The 18038-nt window shown below is 37.3% G+C and overlaps 1 protein-coding gene across 4 annotated transcripts in view; it reads right to left on the minus strand.

The window, feature by feature from the left end:
* NF1 (neurofibromin 1) overlaps positions 1-18038 on the minus strand; it is a 260760-nt gene that overhangs the window by 8234 nt on the left and 234488 nt on the right. For 3 of the 4 annotated variants that reach the window (XR_014013948.1, XM_081218712.1, XM_081218711.1), the window contains exons 49-57: positions 17370-17501; positions 16225-16360; positions 14903-15060; positions 11523-11645; positions 10983-11113; positions 10725-10825; positions 9079-9221; positions 8680-8726; positions 7214-7430 (exon numbers count right to left, since the gene is read on the minus strand). Coding sequence is in view for 3 of the 4 variants with exons in the window: in XM_081218712.1 (XP_081074838.1) it covers positions 7214-7430; positions 8680-8726; positions 9079-9221; positions 10725-10825; positions 10983-11113; positions 11523-11645; positions 14903-15060; positions 16225-16360; positions 17370-17501 (1188 nt within the window). In the remaining variant the exon portion in view is untranslated. The remainder of the gene's footprint in view (positions 1-7213; positions 7431-8679; positions 8727-9078; positions 9222-10724; positions 10826-10982; positions 11114-11522; positions 11646-14902; positions 15061-16224; positions 16361-17369; positions 17502-18038) is intronic. The other variant, XM_081218713.1, reaches the window with a different exon arrangement.

Genomic DNA, 18038 nt, shown 5'->3' on the forward strand with positions numbered 1-18038 from the left:
GGCAAACCTGTCAGAAAACTCTTAATGCATCTATGAGAAGGCAAAGCTGTCAGAAGTCTCATCTGTTACACATACAGTGAGGCACATCAGAAGACCCAGGTTCCAGTCTGTTTGGATCAGAACTCTTATTTGGTTTCAGTTCTTAATCTGGCAATTAAAAATAACAGTAAACATGCCTATTTCAAAGGACTGTTAGAAGAATCAGATAGGCTAGGTGAAGACTTTTTGCACACAGGTAATTACAGCATAAATTAAGATGTTCCTAATACCTGAAAAAAAAAAAAGACCAAGTGAAGTACTGAAAGGAATTTTAGAACAAACGCAAAGGACTCGAATTTTATACCAGAATTTGTAAAATTACTGACACTAATGTAAATAAGCAAGAAATATGTCTTCTTAGAAGAAAAGATAACTATAGCTTGTTCTTATGCTATAGTAATACATTGATGGGAACGTGTTAAATATATATTTAGAAAATTCATATTTTGAGCTAGATATACAAAAGAGTAACTATAAGAATTTTTAAAATATTTGTAACGGTCTTTCATCAATTGCTAACACCTCTTTTTCTATACAGGTCTAATCTTTCTGTATACTAATCACCGAAAAGTAAAAGAAAGAAAAGGCATCTTTTATAAATTAGACATAAGTGTATCACATTTTTTTCTTCTTAGTCCTTTGAGCTAACTAAGGACCACATTTGTTTCTTTTTAACACGGGTGACAGAGTGGACAGCCAGCATTAATTTCTATGGAAATGCTGGGGTTGGCTTTGTATCTATATTTGGGGAAAATAACTACTTCCTAAGCTAAAAAATCTTCCCCAAACCACATACCCTCCCTTCTCTATTAACTCTCCCTGGAGTTTCTTGTTAACCTGTCTGTGTTAGTCCAGGGCTGGGACTGCATCTTCAGTGTTCAGGGGGAGCATGAACAGCTCTTTCATCAAGACAAGTCTCAGCCCTGTGGCACCCGTAAGCATCCAGACCCTACAGTTAATGGCCTTACAGATTCTTTAGGTGCCTGAACCAGACTCTGCTTACAGGGATTGGTGAATGAAGTCTCATGCCATGTGCCCAGGATGAGCGCAGGGTAAGCAGTATTTCGTGCAAAGATGACAAAAGTAAAGAGTACCTTGATGAGGCAACAGCTGCATGAAAACTGCTGATTTAGAGCAAGGCAGAGAAGCTTCACAGACACAGAATGGAAGAAAAAAACAAAAGTGAGTGATATCTGAAAGATTTTTAAAGGGTGAAATATGATTAGATACTGGATAATTATTATTTTCCTTGGTTTTCAGGAGGATTCTTGTTTTAATTAATGAACTCTGACCATTAATTTCCCAAACATTACAATCTCTAAATAAATGGCAGAACTTACAATTTTACAGATAGATGTGTTTTTACCACCTATATTAGAAGAAAGAATTTTAGTGTAAATCAAGAATTACAATAAAAAATGAAATGGAAAATTAGAAGAAATTACACCAAGCAATTGCTCAGTTTAAAATTATTTTTCTCCCTTAAATACAGGGTAATAACAAAGAAAAAAGAAGAAAAACTAAATCAAGAATATACCAAATAAAGGTTTGGGATATGGTAAGCAGTTCCCTAAAACATTAAAATTGTTTTGGAGATTTTAAGTAGTCTCAAAATAGAGGCCTCTAAGTTTCTTCTACGAGGGAGACATTTTAAACCTGGTAAACACAGCAGAAGTGTGACTAAGTCTACCCTTTGGAGAAATGGTTTTGATAAACTAACCTTTTCTGCACACAGCTGTCAGCACTGCTGGGCTAGCTGATCCACCCAGCTTCCTGGGAGGGAGGTCTGCATTACAGAAGCAAAGTGACTGAATAACTGACAGGCCTGGACATAGCCCCAAAATAAAGTGAAAGAAGTGAATTTAAAATAAAGTTCAACTAAATAGGTCTTTGCTCTAAAAAATCCATACTTGGGGCTTCCCTGGTGGCGCAGTGGTTGGGAGTCCGCCTGCCGATGCAGGGGACGCGGGTTCGTCCCCCGATCCCGGAGGATCCCACGTGCCGCGGAGAGGCTGGGCCCGTAAGCCATGGCCACTGAGCCTGCGCGTCCGGAGCCTGTGCTCCGCAACGGGAGAGGCCACAACAGTGAGAGGCCCGCGTACCGCAAAAAATAATAAATAAATAAATAAATAAATAAATAAATAAATAAAAAATCCATACTCTAATACTAACAGTAAAGTAAGGTGATCAAAGAAAAAAATTAAAGTTTTTTTTTCCAAGTGAAAAAACATTTAAAATAGATCACAGGCTTATTTTTGTTAAAAAATTATAAAATATGTGACCTCACATATTTTTGAGGTCAAAAATATATTATAAAACTTTTGCCGTAATTATTACCTGATTTTTCCGAACAGATGTCCCTTTGAATGATTAGAATAGTGTACAGTACAAGGTACAACATAAGTACAAAAGAGATCACGAAAGAGGGCAAAATAGTTATCTGTGTATACTTTGCCACTCTTACTGTTCTGAAATCTATTTGAGGGCAGGTCTCATGTCCTAGTAGCCCCCGCCACTCCCCTGGGTCTAACAGAGTCCCTTGCATGTAGTAAACACTGAATATCTGGGATAATTCAAGATAAAATCTGGATTTCAGGTTATCTTCTACAGAGCATTGTAGTATTAATCTCGTACCTAAAAATCAAAGAACTTGTGTACACAAAGAATTTGTTAAACAACATGACTCAGAAGGAAATAACAACTTTAGCTGAAACCGAATACTGAGATCCACAGGCAAAAACTGTCAAGTCTCTGGGGACCAGGGTCTCTCTCATCTTTAAATGTTTCAGAGTACCTAGTGTATACCTACAGAATAGGTGTTCGAATGTTTACTGAATTAAATTACAGTGTGAAAAATATTAGGAGGTCTCGGTAGAGTGTAAATTAAATTTTAATACATTGGAAATGAACCTATTTAATTTCTTTTTAATGAGTACTAAAATCCATATAATTCCATCTGGATTTTTATTTCTAGTATACTTGCTCCTTAATATCTAAAGAGGATACAGGAAGACTATTTGGAATGCATACTTGAAATGGTTATAAAGCACTCACAATATGGCTTTTAAAAAGGCTTCTTTGCTCATCCTGTAAGAGAGCCATTTATGGCTTCGCCTTAAGCACGAGAAAGTCCCATATATAACATTTTTAGTAGATAGGTTTTATTTTCTAGTTCTAATCCTGGTTCTTCAATTCATGTCCAGCTCAGCTACACTGGACCTAAGAATGGATCGCAATATCAAATTTGAAATATTCTTATCTATCAGAGAGTAAATATTATGGATTCTCTTCAAGATTCTCATAGTGGCATGTGGGAAAATCTGAAGAGACAAAGTTTTATGTCCATTTGGCTAAAAGGACCACAGTTAACACAATTTCATATGCACTGAACTCTGAGTACAGTCCATTGGCTCCACTGATACCAAGTCAATTTCTACTAGGAGTGGGGTCAGAAGACAGTCATTTATGTAATTTTATATACAGAGTTATAAAACAATCCTTCTTGTGCTAAGGGGATAGACAAGTGGGCTATGATCATCTGTCAAGAAGAATGGATTTTCAGAGACAACTGCTTTATGTAAATGACCGCTACTTCCTCAAAAGCTGGTGACTGATGAATTATCACCAAAATTTTTACCTAAGTAAGGTTTAGTGTTTCATGGGGGAGGGCGAGGGGGTTCATGAATTTCTTATCCAGCTAATTTGACAGCAGAGAATACTGGAGACCAAAAGAAGATACAGCTTAGTGGCTGATCCTGCTAAGTACCAAAGATCTAGAAAGCAAAGTCTTGCACTGACAGGGAAAGTTTGAAGCAAAGGCTTGAGCTGTGTGCAGACCAGCAACTTTTGCTTTTTGACATAAAGAAACAGAGCTTTCACCTGTTTAAAATTCAGTAGACTAGCGCAGGTTGACGTTGGGTAATTTGATGGCAAGCCACACTTATGCTCCATTTCAGGGAGTGACACAGGGCTTCTTTAAATGCCTCTGCTTAGGACTTGGCTGATGGAAGTGGAGACAGGGAAATATTCTGGTTTCTATACAACCAAATAGCGAAGCCAAAATACTGGAGTGAGTTATGAGTCTGGATTAGATTCATCACTTCTTTTAGCCCTTTGATATCAGCAAACTCAGATCCACAAAGAATTGAGGAGATAGGGATGTAAGATTACAAGGAGCTAAAGATATAAAACCGCGTACCTACTTACAAAGTATTAACTCTTGTAAGAGGTATTCCCTAAGAGCAAATGACAAAAACACAATAATTAGGTAAATAAATAAATCAGGATCCTTTCATGGAGATGAGCCCACAGTTTAGAGATACAAATGGGTTTCATCGAAGAGTAAAGTTACTAATGAAAAGATAAACTCTTTCTCTAGTAACATGTAGTAAAAGAATCTGGTGAACCAAAGGACATACAATTTACAATTTAGAGGCAGAAAAACACCGTTATTCTACTTAATTAATTGTATTACTTTTAAAGCTTCAGTTTCTTTTGAGAATAGTCAGAGGTTTCCAGGGTGTTATAATCTATTCAAGCAGCCATCTTTGGAGAACTACTGGAGGTGACACAGTAGGTTTAAAACTGTAACCAAAACCACAAATGCTATTCTTTGATTTCTCTAAACAATTCTAAATAAGAGGTTACAGAGTAGGACTACTTTTCTAAGCAAATGATATGGCTAATGTCCAATCAACACAGGACATGAACAGTTAATCAACTAGCAGAAGAACTTGTACGGGTACCTTTATTCTTAATCTGATTATTTTATTGTCTCCATCAGTGGGCAAAGATGGGCAGAAATACCCCTGACAATTAGTTTGGGTTAAAAAAAAAAGTCAATGTAAAAACAACTGAACATTTTGACAGCTTTAACATCACTTTAGTAGCCCAAGAGGCAAAAGACTGGTCAAAATGAACCAAACTTTAAAACCAAGAGGATCAATATAGACGGTCTACGAATTTTCTACTTGTGATTAACTTCAGTGGTTGACTAACCCAGATGATAGAGAGCTCTACAGAAGAAAAGGAGCAGTGGACTTAAGGTAAGGCAGACGGAAGTAATGAGACAGAAATAAATAAATGAAAGAAAAAGGGAAAGGCAGGGGAAGGGAAGGAAGAAAGATGACAGATACGGAAGGCAATGAACGTGGCAGAAAGAGCACTGGCCTTGGTTCTAGGTAAGAACTGCGTGATAAAGCAATTCACTTAGCTCTTCTAAACTCAGTCTCCCCTTCACACACAACATTGTGAGCCTAGAACTAAATTATCTCTACAGTAACCCCTAGCTCCAAAATGCTAAGATTTTATGGCGGGAGGCGGGGGGTAGTGGTGATGAGGGAAAGAATTCAGTGGCTGCAGTATCTAGAAGAAAGTAAACGTAAAGGTTTGCCCTGGCTTTAACAGTTGAAATGCTGATAACGGGGCAAGATCATAGGCACACTCTAGTGCATAAGAATCACCTGGGTGTTTATTAAACACAGATTGCCGGCTGGGCCCCACTCTTGGAGTCTCTTGTGCAGGAGGTCTGGGGTGGGATTCTAGCGTTTGCATTTCTAATAAGCTCCTAAATGATGCTGAGGCTGCTGGTCTGGGACCACACTTGGAGAAACACTGTTCTAGGGAATAGGTGACAGAGGCCAAATAAACACAGTTATATGGGGAAAAAAAGTTGGCTAGATTTCTCTTATTTCTTGGGGGGGAGAAAACCTGACTAGGTGCAGTAAGGTGATTGATACATAAATGCTGGATCAAACAATTTGTTTCCTCTGCTGACCAAGGCTTTGTTGTTGACCAAAGCTTAATAGATGAATATAGTTATTTAATATAATGGTTTATCATATGAATTGGGTATTAGATTTGCCAAGTTCTTCAGAACCTTCAAAACTATGTATGTTTAAACATTCATGCAAAACTGAGATTATAAACTGGGAATTCTACTTATGGATCTTGAACGTCACAAAATAGTTATAATACATCACTTGGCTTTTTAAAAGAAAATCCATGCTAACACTTAACTACGTCTAATATTGATAACTTTTCCTTATAGCATGAGGTGTTTCATAAGTAAACTTTTCAGATAATGAAACTTTAAACACAAAACCTTTTTAATTTTAACCATTTTAGAAAGATATCTTTCTGAATAGAATACATGACCACAACGGAAGCTTTCCTTCATTACCCACTGTCATCATAAATACACAATGGCATCAGTTCTGTAATGAATTGAATACACCTCCAGGGTTTGACCAGAGTCATAAGAAATCATCCGCTTTGTCACTGAATAAGCCCAGAGTTCTGTACGTTTGCCATTTCTGCCATCTTGTTTATCTCAGCCCCACCCGAGCTATTAGCTGTTATTTCTCAGTTTATCTGCCTCTTAGTTGCATGCTGAATGGGCATACTTTCCCCACTTGGACCTAAGAGTGACTCCAGAGTCAGGAATATGCTTATGGGCTTCAAGATGTTATTATTTTTTTTTTTTTCTTTTTGTGGTATGCGGGCCTCTCACTGTTGTGGCCTCTCCCGTTGCGGAGCACAGGCTCCGGACGCGCAGGCCCAGCGGCCACGGCTCACGGGCCCAGCCGCTCCGCGGCATATGGGATCCTCCCAGACCGGGGCACGAACCCGTATCCCCTGCATCGGCAGGCGGACTCTCAACCACTGCGCCACCAGGGAGGCCCGCAAGATGTTATTTTTTTGAGCTGGCATTTTTGTCTGGTTGTTTAATTACTCCTAGATTTTCAGGTTGTTGCTGGCAGCAGGGAAAAGGGGCACTACTATATTTTGTATATTTCTGGGATACAGTATGCTATATCAGAGACACAGAAACACTAGGGCAAGGTTAGTATATCTAGTAAGGGAATTATAAATCTGTTCACTTACAGGGTTATATACCTTAGGTTATACTCTTCCTGCCTAAACTCTAAAAACTTATCAACCTTGGAACACTATGTGAACACTCTAAACATTTCACTATCTTTGTATAACTGTTTGAAAGTAGACAGCTCTACAGAAACCAAAATTCAAATCGGCTACAAGGTAAAGAAGAAATGTAAGATGAATTTCATGATAAAAAGGAGCAAAATCTGCTATAAACTGATAACAAGGGAATTCCTAATGTTGGTATAGTAATATTATTGCTCAAATTTATATAAAGATTGCATTTACTGACCTGGGGAATGCTGGGAAGTTGCAAGTGAGGTCATGGAATTAGAAAGGTTAAGGTTAGCAGTAATACTAAGCTGGCTCTGCACTGCAGGAGGATAAGGAGATGTGGGTGTCAGGAGGGACTCCTCACTGGTTTCTTCATCAATTCCAGGCAAATACGTGTCAATCAAGGCATCAAGAAACTTAACAATAAGCTCAGCATAGTCTGGGATTTGTGTTTGCTGTAATGGAAAATAGGACATTATTTTAGCTCTGTTCTTTTTTCTTTTTTTGTAAATCCCCCTTGAAGCCAAAGAAGATAAATTCAATTTTTGTTTTGGGCTTAATTTACTATTTTGCTTCCTTTGTACTACAGATCATTAAAAAAAAAGGGGGTGGAATCATATTTGTAGACTACCATGGGACTTACAACTGGGAATTTTATTCAGCTAACACTTATAGCTTCCAGATGAACCTGTGATTACTGAAGGCCATGCACAAAGACTGAATTAATTCTGAGACAATCCAATCATCAGGAATGATGTCTAGTCTATTTTCCAAAATGAGAAAATGAGCAGAGCATCATTCCAGCTGCCATTTAGAGATTCAACTAACTAAATACTGCGAAGGGCTCGGAGGGTTACTGGCAATCAAACTACAAAAGTCCCCGCATGATATACTTATTTCTGTGACTTCAGGCCCCTTTTTTAAATGACAGCCTTTGCATATCAAGAGATATGCAGTAATAACTAAACAAAACAAAACCAAGTACTCAATTGTTAAAATTAGAACAAGGTTTATGCAATTCGTATTGATTTAGCACCCCTATCTCTAGAACACTGCACTAGGGGAAGAAAAAGAAGTCCTGCCTTCAAGGAACCTCAATCAATTTGGAGGGAGGCCATATACAGAGAGAATCATTAAACACACATTTATGAAGCACTATATCAACTAACGCCAATCAAAGAACAAACTGAATGGAGCAAATGAGGATATATTCAGGGAAGAGTGAATCTAATGCAACAGGTTGGAAGGAAAAATGTTTTCTTGAGGTAAATTTCTTTTTCATTATGTAATTTTTAAAAGGGAGGTTTAATTGACATATAACATTATATTAAATTCAGGTCATGAGGTAGATTTTAAACATACGTAATGCTCCTTCCTAATCACAAGATACCTAAATGTGTGCATTAAGATCATCAACTACATGAGGGACCGAGGGCAGAAAGTTTACAGAAGTTTATCATACGTTTCTGAAAAGTCAAGCATAAATTAAGTTGAATTTTTTTTTTTTTTTTTGGTAAAAGCTAGTATATAAACATATTAAAGGTGCTGCCTCTTAGAAAGAATCGTGTGGTAGAAAACTTTTAATAAAAATAACGTATGTGTTTTTTGTGAATCATTCTGGTTTTCAACATATTGTCTTAAGGCAGGCACAGTAATATAAATAAAACTTTCATTTTGTCAATAGAGAAAAAGATATTTTCTTACCTTTGAAAAGGGTCCTGCAAACCGCCATAAGCCATTAAAACCAAAACCTGCAACAAATCAAATGTTACTCTTATAGCAAGCATGACACTCTTTCAGTCTTAACAGAAATTATATAGTTGATGATATATAAAACCCACACACACAGTGAAAACATTTTTTTTTAGAATGAGTGTCAAAGTAGACTAAAACTCACTGAAAATATACCCAGTATAAAACCATATTTTAGTTAAAAAGTTGTCAACCACTTATTGTACTGAACACATAATTAAAGTCAGAAAATGGCATGTTAGAGAGTTGTGAACAAGCCTATTCCTCATAAGGAATTCTTCAGCCAGTGCATCCTTTAATAGCACACGTTTGAAGTTCATCAACCATCCTCCTCCCGATACGTTTATTTACTTTGCAGGTAAGATGTTTGGTACTGTGGTGGGGATTCTTCATGGTACACCACACTTTGCACAATCCCATGGATTGGATTTAACAAATTTGGATCTTGGCACAATGACAACAGGGTGTTGATCTTAGAGTCCAACAAATTGTGCCTAAAAAAATAAAAGTCAACAGAGGAACATTTTAAAGGAAAATTAAATGAAAATATATACTGGAAAATATTTTTCCCTAGAACAGTATGATAAAAATGAAGGGTGATGAGTGGTTTTCCAATTTTTCTCTAATGAACGTGTGTATTTGCTTTTTTGTTTTGTCTTTTGTGTTTAAGTCGTTAGGAAAATATGGTAAAAGCACCTAACTAGCACTGTCATACAACGATGCTTAACTATATATGGTGACTATTTGCTCAAGACAAGGTTGGTTTCTGTCTGCCACTCAGCATGCTTTAGGACCATCTCTTTCTGCTGATTATTGATATGTACCCAGGAGTTAAAACTAAATTTAATATTAATCAGTGTTTAATAAATGCTGAATCAGATCGAATGAGGAAAGCAAAATTAGCTTAGAGGGGGTGGAATGTATGATCAAATTCAAACTTCTGAGGAAATTAACTATTTCTAACCCAGCTATACCCCATTAATAAAAATAACCAAGGAGCTTCCCTGGTGGCGCAGTGGTTGAGAGTCTGCCTGCTGATACAGGGGACACGGGTTCGTGCCCCGGTCTGGGAAGATCCCACATGCTGCAGAGCGGCTGGGCCCGTGAGCCATGGCCGCTAAGCCTGCACGCCCGGAGCCTGTGCTCCACAGCGGGAGAGGCCACAGCAGTGAGAGGCCCGCGTACCGCCAAAAAAAAAAAAAAAACAAAAAAAAACCCAAGAGCCAAGTATATAAAATTCTGAAATTTATAAATAAGATTAAACAAAAACAAAGAAATAATGATACTACACAGAAGGCCTAAATTAGGAATAGAGTTTCCCAAGTTTCTTTGGGTTATTTAGATTTGAACACTTTGAGGCTAATACGATTTTAGCCCTTAAGAGAGAATAAAATTCATCTCCTAAATAAGAAGTCAATTTTGTTTTCACTCAGCTGTGGATTAAAAACAAAAGCTTTACTGAAAAAGAAAACAGAACAGGTATGCTGATTTAAATATACCAATCTAACAGCTTTCTCCTAAGTGAGGAAATAAACAATGCTCATCACAATGAAAAATGTAAGAAAATCACAAGATAAAAAAATGTTTTTCCCACTCTGACAAGTACAGGTTTCTGGTAACTGACTACACTGCTGAACTGAATGAATAAGCATTTTCAGAACTCCAATGGAAAACTGATGAATTCATAAAAGTGCTAACAAAAGATCAAGATGAAAAAAAATTAATTATATGGGACTGAGTGAACTGATGAGGATGATTATAATTTTTGTGACTTTCTGTTTGAATTAAAAAAAAAATGCTTTTCCCGATCGACAGGCCAAATCTAGTCCTAGGTCCCATTAAACCCACTGTCTCTAAGCTAAAAATCACTATCACACTACTTCACGTTCCCCTCTCCACAACCAGTGAACACTACTGGGTGATACTTTTCCTAAGCTTTTATAAAACATTTGACTTCAAGACAGATACAAAAGTTAAACACAAGTGGAGATACTTACACAACAGGAAAAACTTTGGGGAAAACAACACTAGCTTCTGCTAAGTATTCATAAAGAATTCGTTGATCAAACTCATCCGTGGTGTATTTCACCAGCGTAGCCTGCAAAAAAGTAAACAAAAAACATTTTATTTTGTGGCTGAATTGTTACCTGTTTCGGTGAGAAGCAGAATATGGCCTTCCTTTCATGTTTTTAATATTTAAGGGCCTTCTAAGAGTAGACTGGAAAAAAACCCCCACAAAAAGCAAAAAGTATTACCAGAACAGTAAGAAGAAGTGCTTGGATCTTCGGATCAGTAAGTACTTCTTCATCTAAGAGAACATTTGATTCAGACACTGAAACTTTACGTAAATGTGGGTGCTGTTGTGATGAGGAAATCCTTTGAGTTTCTGTGGTAAGATATGGATTAACACAATCAGGTATATTAATCAAATATAACACACTAGATACTACTTCACCTAACAGATTTTAATGTCACTTCTAAAATTCGATAGCTTTTTAATAGACACTTAAAATATCAACATAAATATCATACAAAATTACTATTCACCTATATAAAAGTTCTGGCTAGCTGTATACAATGTTGTATATCATATGTATGCTTACTTTCTACACAGGTTTCAGGATATCTGTCATTTTAAGGACTGTATAGCTTGTCTTTGTCTTTTGAAAAAGAGCAAATGTTTCTATATTTTATCCTAATGATACTAAGAAATGGCTGGAAAGCAAATATGGCTTTAATGTACTCTCCCTCCTTACTTTCAATGATCTAGATTAATTATTAACTTTGTTTCTCACCCATTTCATAATCAGTTTCTGCTACTCTCCTCATTTTGGGGGGTGTTGTGATCCCTGATTCCATTTCTTGCCTTTTAGGAGCCTTTGTGTCTGATATCAAGTGATCAAAACTTTTCCTTGTTCCTATAAACAAAAGTTACAGAATATGGAAGTTCATTAACCACAGTGTCTGTGAATAGGAATATACTAAAAAGAAAATGTTTGGGCATAAAGTGTTTAAGTTTTCACTTAAGGACCCAAAGAAAGCTCAAACATATCCCTGGGGCAGAGTTCCTCTCCTTTCCTGTTTTTTTCCATCTTCTCAAGGAATTTTGGCCACACAGCTGTTCTGTTTCAGGACAGGATGTGCCTTATTGGTCCAAATTAAATTGAGATTACATGCACTACACTGGAGGTAAACCAAACTCCACCAACAAGTACAATATTTGATAATAAATACAGAGATATGTGCTGTTTAGTAGCAAAGATCAACTATGTCTGAACAGCCTTTTTTCAATTTAAGGCATTCTGCTGGTGCCAAGAATGAGTCATTAACCTATGAAGAATTTCTAAAAGTAGACAAAATCAAAGTTTGATTTTACTTCTTCAGGCTTTGAAAAAAGGATGTGCATGCCTCAAAGTACTAAATAATAGATACACTGGGAGATGCTTCAAAAATAGCAAGCAGTACCATTTCCCACTTGGCTTTGAGTTTCTCTAATCATGTATTATACCAATGTTAAATACCTTTCTCTTAAAGTAAAAGTATTGAAACTGGATTATTTGGAACTTATATATTTCTGTTCTTTATATTCCAAGAACTTCTCTTATTTTTCTTGGTGCAGCTCTAAGAGCAAATCTGGAATACTTTTGACAGTATTATTTTTTAAAAGCCAGAACTGAAGCCACTATAATTACATATGACAATTGAACACTTGAGAAATTTAATGTTCTATTAACCTCAAGTTTTAATACTAATAATTATTCACAATAGTCATAAAAATCAAGGTCAAATAATTTAACAGCCCAAAAGAATCTAGTCCAACCCCTTCATTTCCTGTACCTGTAAACTGAGGAAGCCATGAGCAGTTAAGAGATTAGCCTGAAGTCGCAAGCCTAGGCATCCAGTTAGTGACCAGACTTAAAATATCAAATTTCCTAAAAACCAATTCGTGCTTTCATACTGCATGAGATCAGGACACCACTCTCTACGTTTAGTTTTCTTACTTTCCTCATTCTTCCTTTTTTACTTTACACTCTGCATTCTTCCTGGGAGATCTCCTTCCACTCCCATAGCTTCAGCGGTCTAATGAACTAATCAATTCTAAATGTGCCACTTGTCCACTTCTCTCTTCCTCAACTCCAGATGTATGTTTTCATTTATCTCTTACATATACACGCCAAGAATCCTGAAGGGATCTCAAATATAATATCAACCAACCTAAATTTATCTTGTACTATAAATATATTAGTCTTGATCTCTGTGAATGGAATCACTATCCAGCCAGGTTTTGAAGCCAGAAATTTCTGACATCCTTCACTGCCTTCTCCCTCCCCACCTGGCCCAAACAGTCAGGCACTAAGTCCCACACCTGATTCCTTTTCTCCACTGTCCCACTGCTCCTGCCTTAGTGCAGGCCTACAGCATTTTTTGCTTGGACTGCTGTAACGATCTCTTAAATGATTCCCTTGTGAAAAACCTCTTCCTATTTCTCCATATTGTAGCCAAAAACCTTTCCTAAGAATAACATTTTGTAACGTCTCTCCCCTACTTAAAGATCCCTGCTGGATACATGATAAGGCTAAATCTCTTAACATGGCACAAAGTCTCCCACAAACTAGTTGCAATTCTTCTCTAGCCTCATTTCGTACCCAAGTGCTTTTCCTGACTTTGCTTTATTCATGCTATTTCCCCCCTCTCTTGAATACATGCCTTCCTTATCCTGTGCCTACCGGGCAAGCATGTATTAAAATTTCAAGATCCGGTTCAAATGTTACCTCCTCTCTGTAGCTTTTCCTAATTTCCTTACTTTAATGGCACCTGGGGATGCTGTTGCAATTGCCTGATTATAAGTCTTAGCCACCAAACTATGAGCTCCTCCAGGGCAAAGACTATAACTTTTTCGTCTATCACATGGGTTGAATGAATTCAATATTGCATTTTTCTCTGAAGTTAGTTTTTCATTTACAACTTCCTTGGCATGAAAACTCAGAATCACAAAACACAAAGTAACCAGGAAACTCCTAGAACATTATTTATGGAAAAGTATAAAGAGAAAGGAACTCAAACAAAAGATAACAGTCCTTGGGACTTCCCTAATGGCGCAGTGGTTAAGAATCCGCTTGCCAATGCAGGGGACACGGGTTCGAGCCCTGGTCCAGGAAGATCCCACATGCTGCGGAGCAACTAAGCCCGTGTGCCAGAACTACTGAGCCCATGTGCTGCAACTACTGAAGCCCGCGCACCTAGAGCCTGTGCTCCGCAACAAGAGAAGCCACTGCAATGAGAAGCCTGTGCACAGCAACGAAGAGTAGCCCCCGCTCACCACAACTAGAGAAAGCCCGCGTGCAGCAACAAAGACCCAATGCAGCCAAAAGTAAATAAATAAATAAATAAACAAAAGATAACAGTCCTATGTGACTAGTAATAGTGATTAACATTCATGGTTTCAACTTCTCTCATGGTTTATTGGCAGGTTATTTATTTTATACTTCTTTAGCCAAAGTTGTGTAAGAGCACCTTTGCATTCAATCTGTGGTCAGGTGGGATCAGTGGGCTCTCTCATTATTTACTTCAGTTTTTGAAAAGGGAGAAAGGGTCTCACAGCATTTCACGTATATTTCTCACGGTCAAATGTTGATATAACCAAGCAATTTTAACTTCCAAGAACCCTATCTTCTTGCAGTAATAAAAAAAATACAGTAATCAAAAACTCTTACCTTTTTGTCTTTTTAAAGAAAAGATGGCAAATAGTATTATTATAGCTTCATAGCATATTGATGTATCCTGTCCTCAGAGGGTAATTTTGGGAAATATATTGTTAAAGGCCCTGCATTTGAATGCTGCAAGGCTCTTCCTTTTCTGTGAGCATCTAATGTCTCTCCTACTCCCATTTCCCTTCTGCCTGGCCAAGGCACAATCAAACAAGTAGAGCCACAATATTTAGTCTAAGAATCCCCCCAAAACTGTTTCAAGATCTCATTCTCATTCCTCTATCTTAACTGATATGGCTTAACTGATCTATCAAACTCTCTCATAATTGGCATCAAAAACTTTGCTACATCAAAAACAGGAGATTTTGATAATCTTGAACAGCTTCAAATAATTTTCCAGGAGTGAAAGTATCTGACCATTTTTGAAAAGAATTCTAAAACTTTCTACATAATTTAGATAAACTAACCAAGCAACTTCTTCGTGTTGGCCTGAGAAGGCTGCCCCATGTCCAAACTCATGGATTTCCTGGCTCGGGGACTGGTTTGGCCCGCAGGTGGATAGCTGGCTGCAAGGTACCCTTCAGAACCTTTGGGAGAGGACCATGGCTGATTCTCCTTTAGTGTCCTGAGAGATGAAAACAATTGAGAAGAATCAATAAACATGATGACAAATACGACCACTGCTGGTCCTTCTAATTGGCTACTGTACTTCCCAATGGCAGCGATCAAGTAATTTTAAAACTGTACTTTAAAGCTCACTCTTTAGGGTACAAACTCTTAATCTATCCCCAGGAAGTATCCACTTTCTTGCCATGACATCTGATACACAGTAGGTACTCAACAAATGCTCAACTGAACTGTACTGCATTGATTTTTTAATCAGGGAGAATGAAGTCTAAATAAGCAATTGTATCCCTGGTTTAAAAACCAAGGGGGAACACAGTCAAACTCACTTTCTCCTTCTCATAACAAAAAAGGGCATATCTCAAAGAAATATGATCATAGGAATGACTGAAGAGTAAGACTACTGAAAGCCAAGTATGCCTGGAAAGCTTTTGCATACATTGTTAACATCTCAGCTGGAAATTGCTGAGGGTTTTTTATCAAAAAGCGGGATGCTGATAAATTTAATGATATAAGCACTACAAATACAAGATTATTTTCCCATGTTCAACACTGTACCTAAAACTTAAAGGTATCTTTGTTTAATTGAAAATATTTACAAAACTCCAAATGATGCTATTTTCATGTAATTTCTCTATGTTTTAGTGAAAAATATACCACTCAAAGCAACATACAACAGGATATAATTTGATTATCTTAACATCTAAATCTGTACTATAGAAAACTTTTTAGTAACTTTAGTGTGATATGAGTAAATACAATAAATATGTTGGCATGTGTATCTTTTTAACAAATCTGTATAGCTTAGTTTTCTATCATTAAGCATGTAATGTTGCTTATATTTCACATTAGGTTTTCCTAGGCCTTTTCCTGCAATCCGATACTTTCAAGATCATCTCTTTTCATTATTCAACTGATTTGTGCTTAAAAAGAGGCAAACTAATGTTAACTAATTAGCACAATTAGATTAGAAGAACTTTCCTTCAACTAACACACATAAAATACTGTACATTTATAAAATGAGTTTTGATTTACACACTCTTCCTAGGTTATCTTTAGAGTCCCTTCTATATTACCTTCTGGATTACTCTGCCCGCTTGCCTCCATTGGCATGCAATATTGAAACCTGATTGTAATTATGTAATTGTGGGAGACGTCCATTTACCTATAGCTAGGGTCACCATGATGAATGGGATATGTATCCATAGGAATATTTTCCATTGAAATATCAGTAAGAAGAAGAGACTTTCTATGTTTTAGGCTACAGCGACTTCGAACCTCCTCAGATACTGTAAGTAAAGCTAAAAGGAAAAAGAAGGAAGATTTAAAAATTTAATAAATCACAAGTGTGACTTAAATTAGGATATACTTCTTACAACCTCCTGAAGAGAATAATAGCTATTAAACATGAGAGTATGACGTTTAAGGATATAAAACACTTAGGACAGACTTGTTTATGTTAAAGCGTTTACAGTCTGTTTTGGAAGACTGCATGTAAACATGAAACTTACAAAGAGATTTAAAGAGCACCTTATATTAGTCAAGTGCTTTAATAAACACTGGACCTCAACAAACACAAAAGGTAGGCAGGGCAGGACTATAAGGTCCACTTCTTAGATAAAGAAAAGTACTCTGAAACGTTAAATGATTTGCCCAAGGTCAAATAATTCCAACAAAAAAGGTGCCACAAACTGAAGTCTGCTAAACTGGGAATCAGCACTTTCCAACAAACAACGATGTTCAAGAATTGTGTTATATACAAGTGCTAAGTGTTGTTGAGAGGAGAAACACAGATCAGGTAAGAGCGGATAGGGATGGTATAATGGAATGGTGGGGATGGGCAGACAGTCTAGGTAAAACAAACAGCATCAGAAATGAATATTAAAGAAGCATAAAGGCACTTCTAGGAGATGGCAAGTAGATTAGCTTCAAATAGCCCATCCATTTGGAGAGGTGATAAACAATGAGGCCTATGAAATTAGAGAAAGGGGACAGAATCAGGAGGGCTGCTTAAGGGCCCAGGACGCTAGGCTGAGGCTTTTAGATTTTACGACAGACAACAGGGAGCCACGTGGTGTCTTGAACCAAAGGTGACTAAGGGAACACATTTCACATATTAATGCAAATTCTTTTTATAAGGAAAAATGTCTTGGCAAAACTTTCCAAATTTTAACCAATGCCACAGGACTGAACTGTGAACTCTTTACCCTGCCAAGCAACCAGCGGAAGGACCCAGACGTGTCTGTACCTTTTTCATGGTCCTTAGATATAGCTGTGGTAAGATTAATTTTGTCTATTTTGTGTTTTTACCTGCCAGGTAAGCCACGCTCTGTGTATTCACCTCAAATTTGTCACAATTTCTATGTTTATTAACCAGAGTTAGTAGTGTATGCAAAATTCTGACTGTTCTTGCAACAATGGCAGGTGAAGGATGCCTGTATCCTACAAAAAATAAAAACAAACAAGAAGTTAATTCATTCTTTCAACAAGTATCTGTTGAATTCTTATTCTGTGACTAGCAACTTTGCAAGGAAAGGAAGTATGTAAGGGGAATAGCCATTTGGGAAGGTAAAATATATACATATGTTAATAGTTAATTAATTACATATAGGATTAAAATGCATAGAATAGAATAATGTTCCCTGGAACTCGAAGGTACCTCAGGGAGAGGAAAATTAGAAGATGATGGTGTTTCAGATCTTCTATTCCCTAAAGCAGCACAAGGAATTTTTTAAAACCTATTTAGTGTAGTTTGCCTTAAGATATGCTTTGAAAATAGGGTTCTATCACTTAAATTTTTCATTTTTTTTTTGCGGTACACGGGCCTCTCACTGCTGTGGCCTCTCCTGTTGAGGAGCACAGGCTCCGGACGCGCAGGCTCAGCGGCCATGGCTCATGGGCCCAGCCGCTCCGCGGCATGTGGGATCTTCCCAGACTGGGGCACGAACCCGTGTCCCCTGCATTGGCAGGCGGACTCTC

Source organism: Mesoplodon bidens (assembly GCF_964165515.1).
Source record: "Mesoplodon bidens genome assembly, chromosome: 19".
Taxonomy (NCBI): domain Eukaryota; kingdom Metazoa; phylum Chordata; class Mammalia; order Artiodactyla; family Ziphiidae; genus Mesoplodon; species Mesoplodon bidens.